This window comes from Trachemys scripta, chromosome 7 (genome assembly GCF_013100865.1).
Source record: "Trachemys scripta elegans isolate TJP31775 chromosome 7, CAS_Tse_1.0, whole genome shotgun sequence".
In the NCBI taxonomy this organism is placed as follows: Eukaryota; Metazoa; Chordata; order Testudines; family Emydidae; genus Trachemys; species Trachemys scripta.
In genome coordinates this window covers 37,688,865-37,706,011 of record NC_048304.1, presented here as the reverse complement: position 1 = coordinate 37,706,011, position 17,147 = coordinate 37,688,865, and the positions used below count along the sequence as shown (strand labels likewise).

Here is a 17,147-nt window from a genome sequence, read left to right as displayed (position 1 = left end):
GATGGCCTCTCGAGGTCCCTTCCAGTCCTACAAAATCTATGAATCTATGAATCTATATAAACACTTCTTGTGGCTAGCTGAGTGTGTGTCAGTTACTTTAGAGTAAGCAACTAAGCACTGACAAATGCTTCATTTCCACAGCTCACTAAGACATAGTGTATAACAACCTATCAGTGTTGCATTAAAACTGCATTGTATTAAAAGATTTTAAATGCCTTTTTTTTAAATATGGTGATACTTAGGTGTATGGGCTGCATTGGGCAAATCTTGAGTATTTTATTCAGGCAAACTTCCATTGACATCAATGAAAGTTTGTCCAAATAAACACAGAGTAACATCTGAGCAAGGACCTAGGTACATGGCCTGATATGATTTATTATTGGATAATTTATTGTATGTTAATCACCACAATGGTACTTGGAACTATAAATAAAATAATTAGTAAATTTCATAATCATAAACAAGGCCCAGTGGTCCCTGCAAACAAAAGCTAAATGGTTAGGGGGGAAAAGACTCTTTCTCAAAACATTCCTTGCAGGACACCCTCAAAGACAGTCCCACAGGCAAGGTCATACTCCTGAGAAGGCTCTGCCCTCAATCTGGCAGACAAGCCTCAGTACAGAAGTAGGGCAACTAGAATAATTTCAATTGCTTTGGCATGAGATAAAGCAATAATCTTGCAGGTTAGTATTATTTCAGTAACTAAGCTGAAACAAAATGGTCAATGAAATTGATGGGCAAATATAAAATGTTATAATTAACAATAGATGCTTTCCCCAGATTCCTTTAAGTGTAATAAGAATAATTTTCACTTTCTGTTCTCTCTCACTCAGCATAAATTGGTGGATTATCCCTTTGAGTTCAGTTTTGCAGGATGGCTTTCTCTCTCCTTTTAGCTCTGTCTGTTCAAGCAGACACTGCCTTTTAAAAGTCCTGAAACTGTTTAAACTGTTGCTCTCATGAACACAGCAAATGGGTTTGTTCATTAAAGGACAATGAACCTAAAATAGATGTTTGTACTCAATAGTCTTTGGGCTATCCATTCTTTAGTACAGTCTCATATTCAGATGCCTTGTACTTCTGTCACTTGTCTCTTTCTCTCACACACATCCTCACACATATATATGTAATTAAACTCAGGTTTGGTTGTGTGTGTCTGTGTATTATTAGAGAGGAAGGGTGGGTGAGGTAATATATTTTATTGGACCAACTTCTGTTGGTAAAAGAAACAAGATTTCGAGCTTACACAGAGCTCTTCTTCAGCTCTGTGTATTATTCTCAGCTTCTGTATTACCTTAACACACAAGGGGGAGCTCCTTCCCATTACATAGCCTGCATTCCTTCACTACTTATGGGGAATAATTCTTTGACTTGGAGAGACTTGCTTACAGGCCTACTGTGCAACTATACTTTTAATGCCTTTTCATAAATTGTACTACGAATATGTCCATCTGAAGCAAGAGTCACAATAAACTATAAAATAGCATTACTTTCCTTCAGAACTCCTCACTAAAAATGGAGAGGAACCATCTAGCTCTAGTGGGATGATAGATCTTCATAATTAATTAATTCTTCCTAAACATTTAATATGCTTCTCAGCTGAGGCTTGCTCCTGCTTTTTATAGTTTATTTGTATTGTTTTTAGGGGAGCTATGTTTAACAGAAGCAAGTCCACATGAGCATGTTTGTCTTTAGCACTATTCTATAATCTAATCAGATTTGGATTTTTGGAAATAAAACCCTTTCCAACTTGTGCTCCTAGATAACAGCCCTGCAAAAAACTGAACAGTAATTTTTATTTACATCAGAAGCAGGAAGTCTACCAAACAATCAGTCAGGCCACTGGATGATCAAGGTACCTAAGGAGCACTCAGGAAAGGCAAGCCAATTCTGGTCACCACATCTCAAAAAAGATACATTAGCACTGGAAAAAGTACAGAGAAGGACAACAAAAACTATTTGGGTATGGAGCAGCTTCCACATGAGGAGAGATCAAAAAGACGTGGACTGTTCAGTTTAGAAAATAAATGATATGATAGAAGTGTATAAAATCATGAATGGTTTAGAGAAAGTGAAAAGGGAAGAGTTATTTACCCCTTCTCATGACTAATAATACATGACCCAGGGATCACCTAATTAATAGGCAGCATGTTTAAAAACGAACAAAAGGAATTATTTCTTCACACAATGCCCAGTCAACCTGTGGAACTTGTTGCCAGGGGATGTTGTGAAGGCCAAAAATGTAACTCAGTTCAAAAAAGAATTTGATTGTGGATAGGACCATCAATGGCTATTAGCCAAGATGCTCAGGCATGCAGTCCCTAAACCTGAAAGCCAGAAGCTAGGAGTGGACAACAGGAAATGGATCACTGAATGAATTGTCCTATTATGTTCATTTCCTCTGAAGCATCTGGCACGAGTGGAAGACAGGATACTGGGCTAGATGGACCATTGGTCTGATGCAATATGGCCATTCTTATGTTCAAAGCTTTTACGTTTCATAAGAACCAAATTATTTCATTCATTTCTTATACGAATTTTTTCCACACACGTTGGCTAGAAAATACCGAGGAATTGTGGACAGGTAACTGAAAGAGATTGTTTAGTAACAACAACAATAGCTGATCTACATTTTTCCAACTCATGAATTCATCTTTACGATCTCAACCTGGAGATACTGCTCCACTGGGAGGGGGGAAGGAATTAATGAAAATACGACATGTATAAAATCATTGTGTGTCAGTCTCACTGTCATCAGATAACAATGCTTTCTTACAATAAGAATCTGATTCTGTAGCAAGGCCTGTGCCAACATGTCACCCTCCTTATCTGTTTCCTAGAACTAGTTCTCTTCTGTGGAGACCTCTATAATCAAACCTCAGCACAAGGGTGCAATCCTGCCTGGCTGTTCTAAAGAGTCTCTTCCATCCACATTTTCCCTGCAGAGCAGCAGGCAGGATTGCACACTGACATTCAGAACTGCTAGATTGTATGAGCGAGCTACCTTCCCCAAGGACATGCAGTCAATAGGCTCTGGAACATACTCAGCTACGCACTCCCCCTGTTTATATAATGCTTTGTGCAGCTTCAGGAGGCAAGATGAAAGTGGCTTCTTTGAGTAGTAAGGTGTGCCCCACCACCTGTCTCTGCAATGTAACTGTAAAGTGCAGTATGCAGTCACACTGCCTTGCTTAATCTGCAATGAATATACAGCATGGCACCAATGAGTAGCAACCAGTAGCAGCCCTGCCACATTCCTTATACAGTAAAGTAAAGCAATCAGTGAGCAACCATCAGCCATGACTCATTCACAGAGCAGTTGCTGGAAGGGGCAGTAACTAGTAAATAGCCCTGCCATATTCATTATACAGTAAAGTAAACCAATCAGTGAGCAACCATTAGCCATGACTCATTCACAGAGCAGTAGCTGGAAGGTGCAGTAACCAGTAGCCCTGCAACATTCACCATACTTAACTATAGTGAAGTCAGGTGCTAAGGAGTCACTCCCCTTAGGCATCTCTGCAGGAGAAGGGATACATTATTCTGCTCTCCTACAAAGTTCCTAAGCTCCTTTAGCAGCTAGATGCTCTTGCACTGAATAAGGCCGGTCTCTTTATATTTAATTTACTCTTAAACTACCAAGGTGTGGTGCAGCCCTATTTCCTTTCGAATGTGGAGACACCTCTTAAAAACTTCAGTCATTGCATCAAATAAACCTACTATACATGTTCCAATGCTGGTTTTCAAATCCTTCTAACTCAGCCAAATCAAAACCAATTTTCACTGGGATACAGCAAACACCTCTATTGCCCAAGGGCTATTTCCCTGCCAAATTACAGCCTTTTGCACCCTCCCACTTTGACACTAGCCAGACAATCCCAAAGTCACAAATACATATAAATATGATATTTTTATATATAGAATGTGATAGATCAAGCATTAGCATAATTTTATCCTAATCCATGGAGTCACAGGGAGACAGTGCTTTGGAGGATAGCCAGTCCTATCTTCCACCTCTGCCCCCTAAAATTCTAGGGAACCCATTTCAAGCAAAAAGCATCTATACATTTCTGTGGAGTAGGAGAAGTGGTACAGAGGCAGCATTCCACCCATTCCAGACCAATGGGATTATCTGACCACTGAAGGGATGCTCTGGCCAAAATTGTTAGCTCAGGTTTTTTTAATATATATCATTATGCATCTAATGCACCTCTCGTTACATACACAACTGGGAAGTCATTAACTTAGAGAGGGCTTTCTTGGGTAAAGCTTGGTGATTTTTATAAATATATAAAACAAACCAATCTTATTTGAAAAGGGGAGATTCTACAAATAGGCAATTCAAGACTTGATGTTTTTAGTAATATTACAATCCCCCTGTCCTTTCGGTATTCAGTTTCAAATTTAAGTGCAGAAAAAATAATCAGACATGATATGAGAGTTTTATTCCATGGGAATTGGCATATGCCCCCAAAGGGCATTCATTACCACCTCAATTACTTCACCTCTGAGGTATTCGTAGCCATATCAAGCACTGTACACACACACACAAATTAGATATTAGACCAGCCATTTTCTCTCTTTGGCCCTAGGCATCCAAGCAATGGGCTGTTTTGAGCCATTTTACATAAGTTATCTGGAATTCCATAACCCTGGTTCCAGACAGGTCTGGACTAACTATTGGATGGGTTTGAGATCCAAAAGTTTGATGTACAAAATCTTGTTTGTGCTAAGAGTAATAAACTGGCAACAGATTATCTTCTAGTCTGGCGGGCAAGTATAAGAATATTAGGATGGAAGAATAGATCTTCAAGATAGGTCTAGTCCCTGTGGGTTTCTGCTCACAGGAATTAGATTTTCCACAAGGAATTAGAATGCTTGCAGTTGCATTAGCAGCATACTACCTTAGAAAGGTGAGAAATAACAGGCTGTAGTTGATTTGCCAGCAACTTCAGTTTTAAGAGAAGCCTGGGTTTTATTAGAAGCATTGGCTCAAGAAAGCAACCAAGTATGGAGTTAGAAGACTCTGGATTCCCAGCCTGTTTTTAATATGAAAGGCTCTGTGTGAGAGAGAAGCAGGCTCCTGAAAGGGAACAGATTACTGCAGTTAACTGAAAACCCAAGAGTCAAATTTCTCAGTTTAGGAATATCGGGTGAATTAGGCCTTTTGGGGTCAGCCTGGTGGTTGGCAAACATAATTTAGCCATGTGATTGGCCTGGAGAGAGGGTGAGGTTCCCAAGCACTAGGTGATATTGGGTGGAAGAACCAGGACAGCTGCAGTCAGTGAATAGAGTGAAGCAATTATAACATCAGTAGGAATGTATGCAGGGACTCTGAAACTTCAGAACTGCCAAGGTAGGGCATGCATTAGAGAAACCTGAGTAACGGGAAAATGCTAGCAAGTTTTCTGGAAAGCTTCATTTAAGATAATGGCATTTCCTTGTAGATGGGGAGATATATAGGGAGGTGGACTGCAGAAATACTGGTGGTGGTGTGACAAGGGAGTTGGATGTGATCTGTGATTAAACCAAAGCCCTGACAACATAAAAACAAATTGCAGTCCTACTTTAGCCTGCAGGTATGGAGGTGACTAAGGACTTGCAGATATTCTGTTTAGAATTCATAGCTAGAATTCATAGAATTCATATTGAATCACCAGCTCCCATTTTCTTTTCCTGTAAGTAAAGGACTGGATTGTTCTCATACATACAACCCCTTACTTTAGGTTAAAAAATAAATAAATCCATCTCCCTCCCAGCTTTCTTCTGCCAGTGTGTGAGCAGACAGTGCTTCTCTCCCCACCCCCACCCTCCCTTCCTCCCTCCATGCCCTCTCGCTCGCTCTCCTTAGAAGAAGGATAATACCAGCAAGCATGTCTAACATAGAGCAATTTGTTTGGGTTTCAGTTCTCTAACAGGAATTACATGATTGGTTTCATTCAGTCCTCCAGAAACAACCATTAGAGGCCTGTGCCCACCCACCACAGAACTCCATAGATAGAGAGGATGTAAACCCCAGAGATCCCTGCCTCGAGTGCAAAGAATGGGGAATATTCTTCTCCATTGCAGCATTCTATCCGGCTTCCACAGGAACTGCACCATCCATTTGGGGTTTTGCATATGGGGAGGAGCAGGTAACATTCCCCTACCAATGCCACAGGAAACACGCACCGTCTCCACACAGTGTGGAGCACCACATGTCCTGATGGCACACAGAGGAAGGTCTGAGCTGCATCAGCATAGCACTGGAACAATACGGAGGAAACTCCTCAAGGTGAACCTTCCAGTGTTTCCAGTCCCCTGTGCAGGCTTCCCAGCTATCACAGGAAAGATGCCCCCGTGAGATACAATGCTCTGTACAATGCAAATATCAATACACTTTCCATATGATCACAGTTGTCATAGGGCAGATTGGACTTTCATGTGTAGTTCAGGAGGTGAGAACTCTGACCGACTCACGATCCAGGAGTTTTAAACTGATCTTCCTAAGTGTGGAGGTCCCTGTTTCTCCTTGTGAAATTCTCCTCTCCTTCCCAATCCTTGTATTAATCTTTATAGAAAACTGTATTATTGTATCAACTCCTCTTGTGACAAGCAGATTTTGGCCCATTCATACTATGCATTAATTTTTAACCCCCCTTCTTCTCATCTTGAAGTTTGTAATACTGAACAATTAGAGTGTCAGATCCTTCATGTCCCCTTTTATTTATGCAGCTAAAGCAGACATAAAGCAACTTTGCACAGCTGCTTAGAATAGAATACTGTTGCTTGAAACACATAAAAATTACAATTTCTAGGTTCCCATGAAATTCCAATCATTAGTGGTAACATGTATTTTCAGTTTTAAAATCAAACACAAATCTTTCTGAAGAAAAGTAAGTTTTGCAAGGATTGTATTTTACACTCACCCTTTAATAGATTCTAGGTTTTTTTTTCTCTCTAGGCAGAAGGCAATAATTTCTTGATCATTCTTTAAAAAATTAAATAAAGCACAGCTATTTTGTCCAGAGATTTAACATATTACCGTACATTTTGAAAAATATTAGCAATGGGCCCAAGACAAAGCTTGGATCCAGAGCCTAATATTCCCAGAGGGTGTTCTGCTCCAAAGTTTTTGTTCAGGCCCATCTCTTCCTCTGGACAAGAATATGTTGAAAGCAATACTGCCAAATACATATCCTATTTTGAAAAGTTAACTATTACATGCTAGATGGGATAGAGTGAAGTAATTTTTTTCCCATTATGTTTTTGCTAACCCTCTTTCATTTCACTTAATGAAACAGCTAAAACTATAGTCAGTGTCTCACTTCGATACTCAAACACAGTGGAATTTTGCTGATGCTGGTTTCTAAACTGCAAGGGAATGTCATTGAGTTGCAACTGAAAAAGACTAAGTTCTTTCCTAACTTACATTCAGGTAACTATTGAAGTCTCCTTAGTATCTCATTGAATATACAGGTGTAACAGAGGGCAAAATTTAGCCCACTGGGCACAATCCTGCATGCATTAATTTCTGTGGGAGGAGGAGTAAACCCACTTTATGCAGAGATTAAGTCAAAGCATTCATTCATGAGCTCAAAAATACGGGGAAAGGAATGAGGAAGGAAGAAGAGTTTTAAAATCTAAATTGAAAAAGTGATACAGTCAGTGTGATAAAGAAAAGGTTGTTCAAGATAGCAGGAATTGAAGGGGAAAGGCCTCACATGAGCTATGGTGAGGTTTCGGGAAGGCAATCTTTGGAAGAAAAGACACTCTCCTGTTCATGTTATATTGTGGTAACCTCATGCTGAAAAGGGAGAGGTGTTTGGTTTTTTTTAATTACCCCAAAACTGAGTTCTTGTATAACAGGATTCATGTGTCATGACCAGCAATAACTAAACTAGACTTGATTTTACCTGGAGAATATTGAAGAGCATGTTTTAAACCCCAAACTAAATGGAGAGCTTTCAGTGGAAACATAGGTAGACTCAGTGTAACTGTGCTGCTCTATTTTTACGTCTCTTCTTTTTTTGTATTTATCTTCCAGAGTGGATCACTTAAGGAACCAGAGCCAAACAAAATCCCACCTCAGCGACCACCACCTCAAGGTTGTTTACAGTATATTCTCGACTGTAATGGCGTTGCAGTAGGACCAAAACAAGTCCAGGCTACTTAAATAATTGACAGTAAAAGCAGGGTTAAAGCCAAAAACCAACCTTAAAAGCAAACATACCAGTTTATGTGCAGTTTTTGCATTGTTTCAGTGCTGACCTGGACTGTGTTTTTTCTATGCAGTGTCAACTATACTGTCTGGTTGTTTACCTGTTCATGTCTGTGCTTGTAATGCTTACCTATGTTTCTCTGTATAACTTGTGATTTCAGGGCTGTTGTCAACAGTGTACAAAGAATTGTGCCTCTACAGAGTCCAGTGCGACTGTATATTATGGATGGTTAGACAGTATTTTTTAAGTATTATATATTGTGGGGTAAACAACAACCCAGGTTCAGATTTAAATACTTTTGCTTAACTCTGTGAGTGTGTGCGTGTGATAGTTGTAATTTTATTTTTGCATGACTAACATTGATAGGTGATTCAGATAGATATTCTACAAGATATAATTTAATATATTTGTTGATTGAGGCTTTTTTAAAATAATTTTATAAAGTTTGTTAATATTTGAATTTTATTTATAGGTAAGATGTAGAGCTCTAGTGTTTTAGTGATTCCATAAAACAAGAGACTTCTTCCCAGGAACATTTAAATATCCTGTATTTTACATACTGGTGTTCATATTTTTAATTAATTCTGCATTAAATTATTAGCTACAAAGCTATGTAAATGGGCCACCTACGTGCAATATCTCAGTGAAAATGTGAGTATTTAATGTATCTCAGTTCAATTAAGTAGTTTCTTTTGTTGTGGTTCTGAATTAGTCATTTGTGGTTTCTACAAAAACCCAAGACAAATGTTACCCCAAAATTCTTTACCTAGCTAAAAAGGTTAAGCTAATCTCATGGTGTTTGGTGGGAAGTGTCTGCAGGATTATTGAGCCCCCTGAAATGTCTTGTTTGCTAATTATTGGGACTTCAACTGGTATCATTCTGCATAGTTCCACTGACTTCAATACAGCTGGGTTGATTTACACCAGCTAAGGCTCTGTCCCATTAACTGTAACATCAAACAAATAGATAAGTAATTTACTTCATCATCTCAGTGCCACTATTTTCACTGAAATATCAGGATATACATTAAATAATTCTATCCCAGGATTAACCACAAAACAGGGCCTTATCTTTATTCATAACTCAAAATGCAAAAAGACCTGAGAGGTTTGACTTTTGCCAGACTTTCTATAGCCATAATTGCTTATGACTTTCACATAACCAATTTACTCTTCAATATCACAAGCAATATCCAGGCAGGCCATTGAACTGTTATGAGATATCTAGCCTAGGAACACAACCTGCACTATTCTAGCATACTGTAAAACTTAGTTGGAAGCAAGGCACAGCAATGTATTTTGTCATTTAGACAAAGACAAATAGTGGTCACTAGCTTAATACAAACAAGATTGTTCTCCTTAAAAAAAAATTATGTTCTACTTTTAATTTTCCCTATAAACACTGCAAAAAAAAACAACAACAACAAAAAAAACTCAGCATTGTGAGCTTTCTTAATTGTAAAAGCAGGCTGGCAAGATAAGAATTTATATATGCATTATTAGCTATTTAAATGTTAATGGTGAATGCTATTGTTTACTGACGATCAGTAAATTACATGAAATTTTGCTTTAGTGATCTATGTTTTTCTGGATCAATGATCTTTCTGATGAAGACATTGGCTATTTTTGTTGTGTATGGAGAATACACGCTTAAGATCAGGTTCACAAATTCTTACCTTCAGATATCATAGATGAGAATAAAGCATACTACCCTGGGGTGAAGAAATGAATCTGTTAACCAAGTGATTTTTATTTAAAGCAGTAGGTGTTGTTTTGCATGTAGTAGTGTGAGTAATCACAAGTGCTTTTCATGTGACATTTGTGAGTTGTATGTGCAGAGTGCAAAGAAAAGATTTGCATTTCAGGTAGGACTTCAGCTTGTTGATTGTAAAAGTTAGAGGGGCACATACCTATTGCTGCTTCTCTGTGGTATGAAGTAAGTCAAATTGTCTCTGCATGCAAGCATGCTTAGGTGCAAGTTTGGGAGTAACAGGGAACAGATGTTTTACAGTGTAGGATTAATGTTCAGATTTTATTTATTTCTTTATTTGGTAAAAGTTTCTTTCATGATTGTTGCCTTTTTGTACAACCCAGCTACAAGAAAGTGAGCAAATGCTGGAAGTGTGACTGCAGTATATCTTTTATGTGAAATATCTTGTACAGCTTAATGTGCAATAAAAGAAAGTTACATCTGTCTTCAGTGTAAAGTTTCTGGCATTCAAGCCACTATCTGTAAGTGGGAGGAGGAGGGGAATATTTGATTTCCAGTACTGAGTGAAGGGAGGCTAATAAGTAAATGAGTATCGGTAAGATGTTGCAAGACTGTTACCACTTTTGAGGTTTCCTAAAAAAGTCATAAAAATTTACAAAACCAAGTCCCATTCCCTAGTATTAAGGAGATGCTCCTTACCTTTCTACAACACAAAATATTGAATAATCCTAGTTGTGGCAAACTTTTCGAAGCACTAGTATGTTCTGTTCTTCCACACACACAATCTTATACAGTAAGTGGAAAACTAGCCATGGCTATTTGTCTATTTAAAAAGAAAGCCAATGGCATATTGTGCTGATACCATTTCTTCCAGATATAGAAGTGTTTTCTTTTCTGAGGACTAAAAAGAGGATGAGAGATCTTACACGGACATTAAATCTCTTTGTAAGAGGACTTAAATTCTGACATTTTCAAAACAGCTAAATTAATAGGCTTGTCTAATGTTCATGGTCCATTCTGCACAGATCCTGACTGAAAGATTCTTTAATCAAATCTATCAAAAAGTTTTGTCTCTGTCCCTGCCTCCCTTTCATTCAGATGTGCTATATGAGCTATGTGACATGTGAGGGTAACGATTCTGCTGTAACTGCTAATTCATCAAAAGCCTCCGAGTTAAAACCACATGTAGACACCTGACACTACATAAAGTGCACTGCCTGCTGACTGAGATCTGACTGAGTACATTTTCAGTCAGGAAGCCTCAAAACCAACAGTCTGATGATACAGCATCTTTTCAAAAGCCTGCTGATCAGTTCTGTCATGGATTTCACAATTTAGGTTTCTGCCTCATATGCTATTCCCATACTTTTTATAATGCTGTTCTATTTGCCAGCTCATAGTCTAGTCGGTAAAAGCAAAAACTCAGACTCCTTGGTCACTAAGAATAAATTAGTGATGACTTTTTCAGGTCTCTCTGTATTCTGTTCTTAGATATTTCACTACAAAATCTAATAAATTACCAGAAGTCTCCAGTCAGTGTCATTTTAAAGTTATTTTACTGTTGTAAAAGTAACCTGTAAATGGAATAATATAAGCAACTATGGAGATAATGTTAAAGCTTTGGCTCTTCAACAGTACTGTAGTAACATCACATAAAAACAATAGATGAATCAGCTGCACTGGTGAACTATCAGAATATAGCTAAACCACTCACTGAACCAGGCCAAATTTATCCCAGGGATGTTTGGCTATTTGGATCTCATAGTAATTTTAGGGCTGGAGTGTAAAGGTGGTATAAGGAATGTATTAATGTATCAGTTGTGGTAAATAATACTGACTATACTAAGTTGGTGGTCCATATTAGCAGAATATTGTCTCAACACAGAATCTGACAGATTCCAGGATTATTTTTTAAGTGTTGGATATAAAATATAATATAGATTCTTTGATACTGTAACATTATGAAGTTTTTCTTGTACTGAACTTAGGGGGCCCAGTACAACCCCAAGGAACGCAATCACAAAGCCAGGAGCCATTGCAACCACAGCGCATGTTCCCCCCGGGGCAGTCAGCAAAGCCCTCAACTTCCCAGCCACAGCGTCCACCTGGCCCTACAACTCAACAACCACATGCCCAGGGTCAAGGTATTTCCAGCGCCGGGTTATCAGTGGAAGTGGAGCCAGAGCCACAACCTGCTCCACAGCAGAAACCTCAGTCTCATCCACAGCTTAAGTAAGATATTTGTTTCTCTCCCTCCCCCGCCATATAATTGTATTTTGTTTCCATCACAGTAGCTTGGGTGCCTGTCTAATATATAGCAGCAAAGCAGAACATGTGCTTTTGACTGTAAAAAAAAGGTCAATTCAGGGAATCATACCCACATCCTAAATGCTGTAAATGCAGAATTTCATATAATACCTGCACATTTTCAGCTCAAACCAAGGTTGGTTTGAGGAGGCATCATCCTCTCATTTCTTTTTTTCTCCTTTTTTATATCATTGACTCATGATTTGCATGCACTAAGAGTAAAGCTGCACAGAAAAAAGGAAGTCTTGTCTGTTTAAACTTTTAACCTTGCAATCACTCAGACAGCAAAAGATTTCAGTTTCAAAAGGCCTATATGAAAAATAATCCAAATTAACATTCTACACAGATGCAATAGTTAGTAAGATGGGTTTCTTTGCAATACTGTTTCTTTCAAGGTTATACACTGCTGCTTGAACATACAGTACAGATAACTCAAACAAACCATCTCCCTTGTATACTGCAGTTAAAATATAAGTACCAGTACAATAAACGGTGTGCAGTGAACACAGAGAAGGATCCTTGGGTTCCACACCTCACTGTAGGAGGACACTCCAGACTAGGGTGACCAGATAGCAAGTGTGAAAAATCGGGACATGGAGTTGGGGGGTAATAGGCGCCTATATAAGAAAAAGTCTCAAATATCGGGACTGTCCCTATAAAATCAGGACATCTGGTCACCTACTCCAGACCAACAGTGAGCAGCAAGTGGCATAGTAAGCAATTGCTGCTATCTCCAGCCAACCTCCCCCCTCCCCCCCCGTTGCCACTGACGGATCCTCTGTCCCACAGATCTCCCTCCTCACAGCTTGACCCAAGAGAAGGGGAGAAGAAAAGAGAAGCAGCAAAGAGTCTTGTTCTTCGAACGCTTGCAGTGTGCATGACACACACATGCTGCTAGCAGGAATGGGAGGGATGTCCTAACATTCCAATGGATCTTCTGATATTATATATATTCTGATAGTATAGTCTTAATTGGCTAAAGAAAGAGACTAGGTCAGTTTTTGGATTACACAGTAAATCTGTATGAGAAACCCATTCCCTTTTTCTAGACACTAATATGCTAAAACTAATGTGAACAAATCTCCTCTCCCCACCTATAATCAGACTTTGTTGAGAGTCTCCCCCACAATGAGTGCTCAATGACTTGGACTTTTTAAGCACATGAAGCTCAGTGGGGGCAATAATGACCCCCAAAATGGGACAAGTGTGGCCATTTCTGGAAGAAACCCATTTCTCTGTCCCATACGATGTTGTATGTCACTATTCCTGTTCTATGATTTTATGTCCTGGGATAAATTAATCTATTCTTTAAGTGTACACAAGAGAATGTGAATGACAATTTTCCTTATCCCAAATGGATGAATACAGAAACAGTCTGAAACCTAACCAAGATTTTCCTGACATTCTTTTTAAATAGTTATTATATACACATGATTTTCTAACTCTCCCCATTAATTTGTACCTCTGCTCCCAATTTACATCTAAATAGATTTATAGTTTTCCTTTCCAAGATATATCCAGTTTTCTCTCATCAAATATAACTTTTAAAAGGCAATTAGTTTTTAGTTGGCAAGATTTAAGAACTAGAGATATAGTATGGCATTAACCCTGTCAGGGGTAAAATTAGTTTATGCAACTTTCCAAGAAGCAACTTTACTCCAAACAGATTTCAGTACATAATAAAATGCCTTGCCTTTGGGATTAACTGTACTGTAGATATTTGCATGTGCGTGCTTTGTAGTCACCCACAAACTGTTGCCTAACATGTGCATGCAGGTTATTAATCTGTGAATAAATATTTAATTAGGTCATTTACTTTGTGTTACTAATCAAGTCAATTGCTGCTTCACCTCCCTCACTCCACCTTTCATTAGTGCAAACACAAATGTTTATCAGTCATTAATCCATCTATAATGTATTAAAAGCCTGAAATGTATGCAGCACTGCTTGTTGTAGAGGTGGATAAGTTGCAAGCCACAGAGTATGAGCCAATATGAACTAGAGAAGTGTGTTGCTGCTGTATCACAGCCAAATATCAATCTCCTACTGAATTCTATTTGAGATCTGATAAGATAAACACTTGACAGAGTTCATTTCATTCCCAAAAAGTTAATTATCTTTACTAATTAAGCAATGGATACTTTTTTGAAAGGCTTACACATTTAGTGTGTTTTAGATAGATAGATAGATAGATAGATAGATAGATAGATAGATATGATGTTTTGCTTTAAATTTAAGCTACCCTTTTAAAAAGTTATTCCACTTGAAGTTCTATGAATTGGACACAGTTTTAAACTTCAAACTTTATCATTCATGTATGCTAAAGTATATTTTATTCACTATTTCACAGAGACTTATGCTATAGTTAGTGTTAACACCACAAAAAAGAAAAAGACAGCATACAATAGAACCTCAGAGTTACAAAGACCTCAAGAATGGAGGTTGTTCATAACTCTAAACAGTTTGTAACTCTGAACAAAACGTTATGGTTGCTCTTTCAAACATTTACAATTGAACATTGACTTAATACTGCTTTGAAACTTTATTATGCAGAAGAAAAATGCCTCTTTTAACCATTTTAATTTAAATAAAATAAACACAGTACTTCTGGTTCCAAATGACGTGTGTGGTTGACTAGTCAGTTCGTACCTCTGGTGTTCGTATCTCTGAGGTTCTACTGTAGTTAGGCTAATTGCTGGCAGTAAATACACAAGCACTGACAGATTGTGGGGTTTTTTTAAATCAAATGCATTCACAAAACAAAAGTTTCATCAAGTCACAATTAAGAATTAAACATCCAATAAATCATCAGACGAGTTACAATTTTAGGGCTCAATTCTTCAAATGTACTGACATGCCTCTTTCTCCTTGTGTCAATAAATGTTTGCAGCCTTTCGGAACATAATTGTGCCTTATTGATACTCATCTTGAATTCAGGTTTCCCTGGCTTTGAATTTGACTTAATAGGCCCAATTCTTCTTTACTCCAGTTTTATGCACTAGGAGCTACTGAAATGAATGGGGTTACTGTTGGGGGAATAAAATGTGAAACAGGGGAATCATGCTCAATATTCCTCTCATTTCTATTTTGTTGGTGATTTAGTATCCTTTCGATTCATACAATAATATAAGCTGTTTTATTATTAAGCAACCTGTTCTATTAAATATAGTTGATATAGCCTACTTCTCAGACTAAAGTATAGAGAGAAAGTGCTGTATTCAGCGCTTCTATATGCTGTACTTGACTCTGTTTGTCTCTGCTTGTCCATCTTTGTTTGAACATGTAAGTTGTTTTCCATCCCATAAATGCTTCTCCTTTTTACACAGCATATAGTTTGTATGGATATAGTATATGTACATATGGAAACTGACTACAATGTGAATACCAACCATGTTGCTTTTGTCTTGCAGCAAATCACAGTCTTTGACAAATGCCTTCAGTTTCACAGAATCATCCTTCTTTCGATCATCTGTGAACGAGGATGAAGCAAAAGCTGAAACCATCCGAAACTTGAGGAAGTCCTTTGCTAGCCTTTTTTCTGATTAGCTATTTGAAGATCAGTTTCATGCAGTTGCATATGGCATATAGACTAGAACCTACAGTGAATATTATTTAGTATTTATATCCCTGTGACCCATCCTCCATTACTGTTCCAAGCAATATGTTAATCTTTAAAAAGGTCTATGAGGAGATACAATTCAGGTACACTGTATAAAATCTATATAATATGAGAGGAAAAGCTATATTAGTAGTAGTACAAAATGCTTAATTTTATGGTCTTTGTCACTTGTAACATTGTGGCCTTACTATGACTACACTATATCATCCTATTGGATACTCCTTTGTGGAATTGTTGTAATAAAGCATTGTGTTATGGGTTTCCCCTTGTTTTACCCATCTCCAGTACTTTGCAATGCATGTTTATGTTATGAGTGAATGTTTTGTACTGCAAGGATATAGTCTTAACCTGACTTGTTCTTGCCTGACTTGTTATGAGGCAAATCATATTCATGTTTCCTGTTGTCAAGCCACTTTACTGTTGTGAGAAATTAAAGCAGTTTTCTTCCTCCTTTGACAACCTTTCTATCAACCAACTATACAGTTCTGATATATTTGCTGAGAGTTATCACTAGGCTAAAACAGTGATGTCGTAAATAGAGTATGTGTATGTACTATTGTATCCTCATAGGTCTATTGAACATTTATTTCCTATTGTTAATTTAATAGTGATCTCTGAGTTGTAAAGTAACATGCATGACCTAATAATGTTACCAATATTTTTCTGTACCCCTTCTAATAAATGCAAAGCCCTGTGCTTGGTAAAGAGAAGCTTTGAAGAAGACTGATTTTAGCAATTAGGTGTACCATGTTTTGACTTTAGTTGTCCATTAGGATGACCAGACAGCAAGTATGAAAAATCGGGACAGGGGGTGTGGGGGTAATAGGAGCCTATATAAGTAAAAGACCCAAAAATCGGGACTGTCCCTATAAAATTGGGACATCTGGTCACCCTATTGTCCATCTGTGTTTGTAAAATATTTGGACAACGAGGTCATTGCCATCAGAAACTAACATGTCAAATTATCAGTTTATCATGAACCAAGAGAAACAATGTGGTAAAATTACAACTCACAGGAATGGAGCTTAGTTTTTCTAAGAGATTATGCATATTGAAAATATTGCTCTGACTTGCTGTAACAGAAGTGGTCCTACATATTGGGATAACAGCAGCATTTTTAAATGTTCAAGTCAATCTGAAGCAGATTAAATCATGTCTAGATGAGCATTAGTCCAAGTTAACACTGTGCTCCTCTCTAAAACAAGTTACATACAACAGAGTGTTCCGTGGCAGGGAACATGTGTGTTTTCTTTCCCTTGTTTGTCCTGATGTCACGTTAACACTTAAGAAGGGAAATAAGTGGCAGATG

General features: G+C 37.9%; 1 protein-coding gene across 1 annotated transcript in view; it reads left to right on the top strand.

Annotated features, from left to right (window-relative positions):
• SYN2 (synapsin II) overlaps positions 1-16,548 on the top strand; it is a 424,624-nt gene extending 408,076 nt beyond the window's left edge. Inside the window, exons 11-13 of the mRNA XM_034775492.1 lie at positions 8,027-8,087; positions 11,901-12,144; positions 15,630-16,548. Coding sequence (XP_034631383.1) covers positions 8,027-8,087; positions 11,901-12,144; positions 15,630-15,765 — 441 coding nt within the window. The 3' untranslated portion in view covers positions 15,766-16,548. The remainder of the gene's footprint in view (positions 1-8,026; positions 8,088-11,900; positions 12,145-15,629) is intronic.
• Positions 16,549-17,147: the final 599 nt, after the last annotated feature.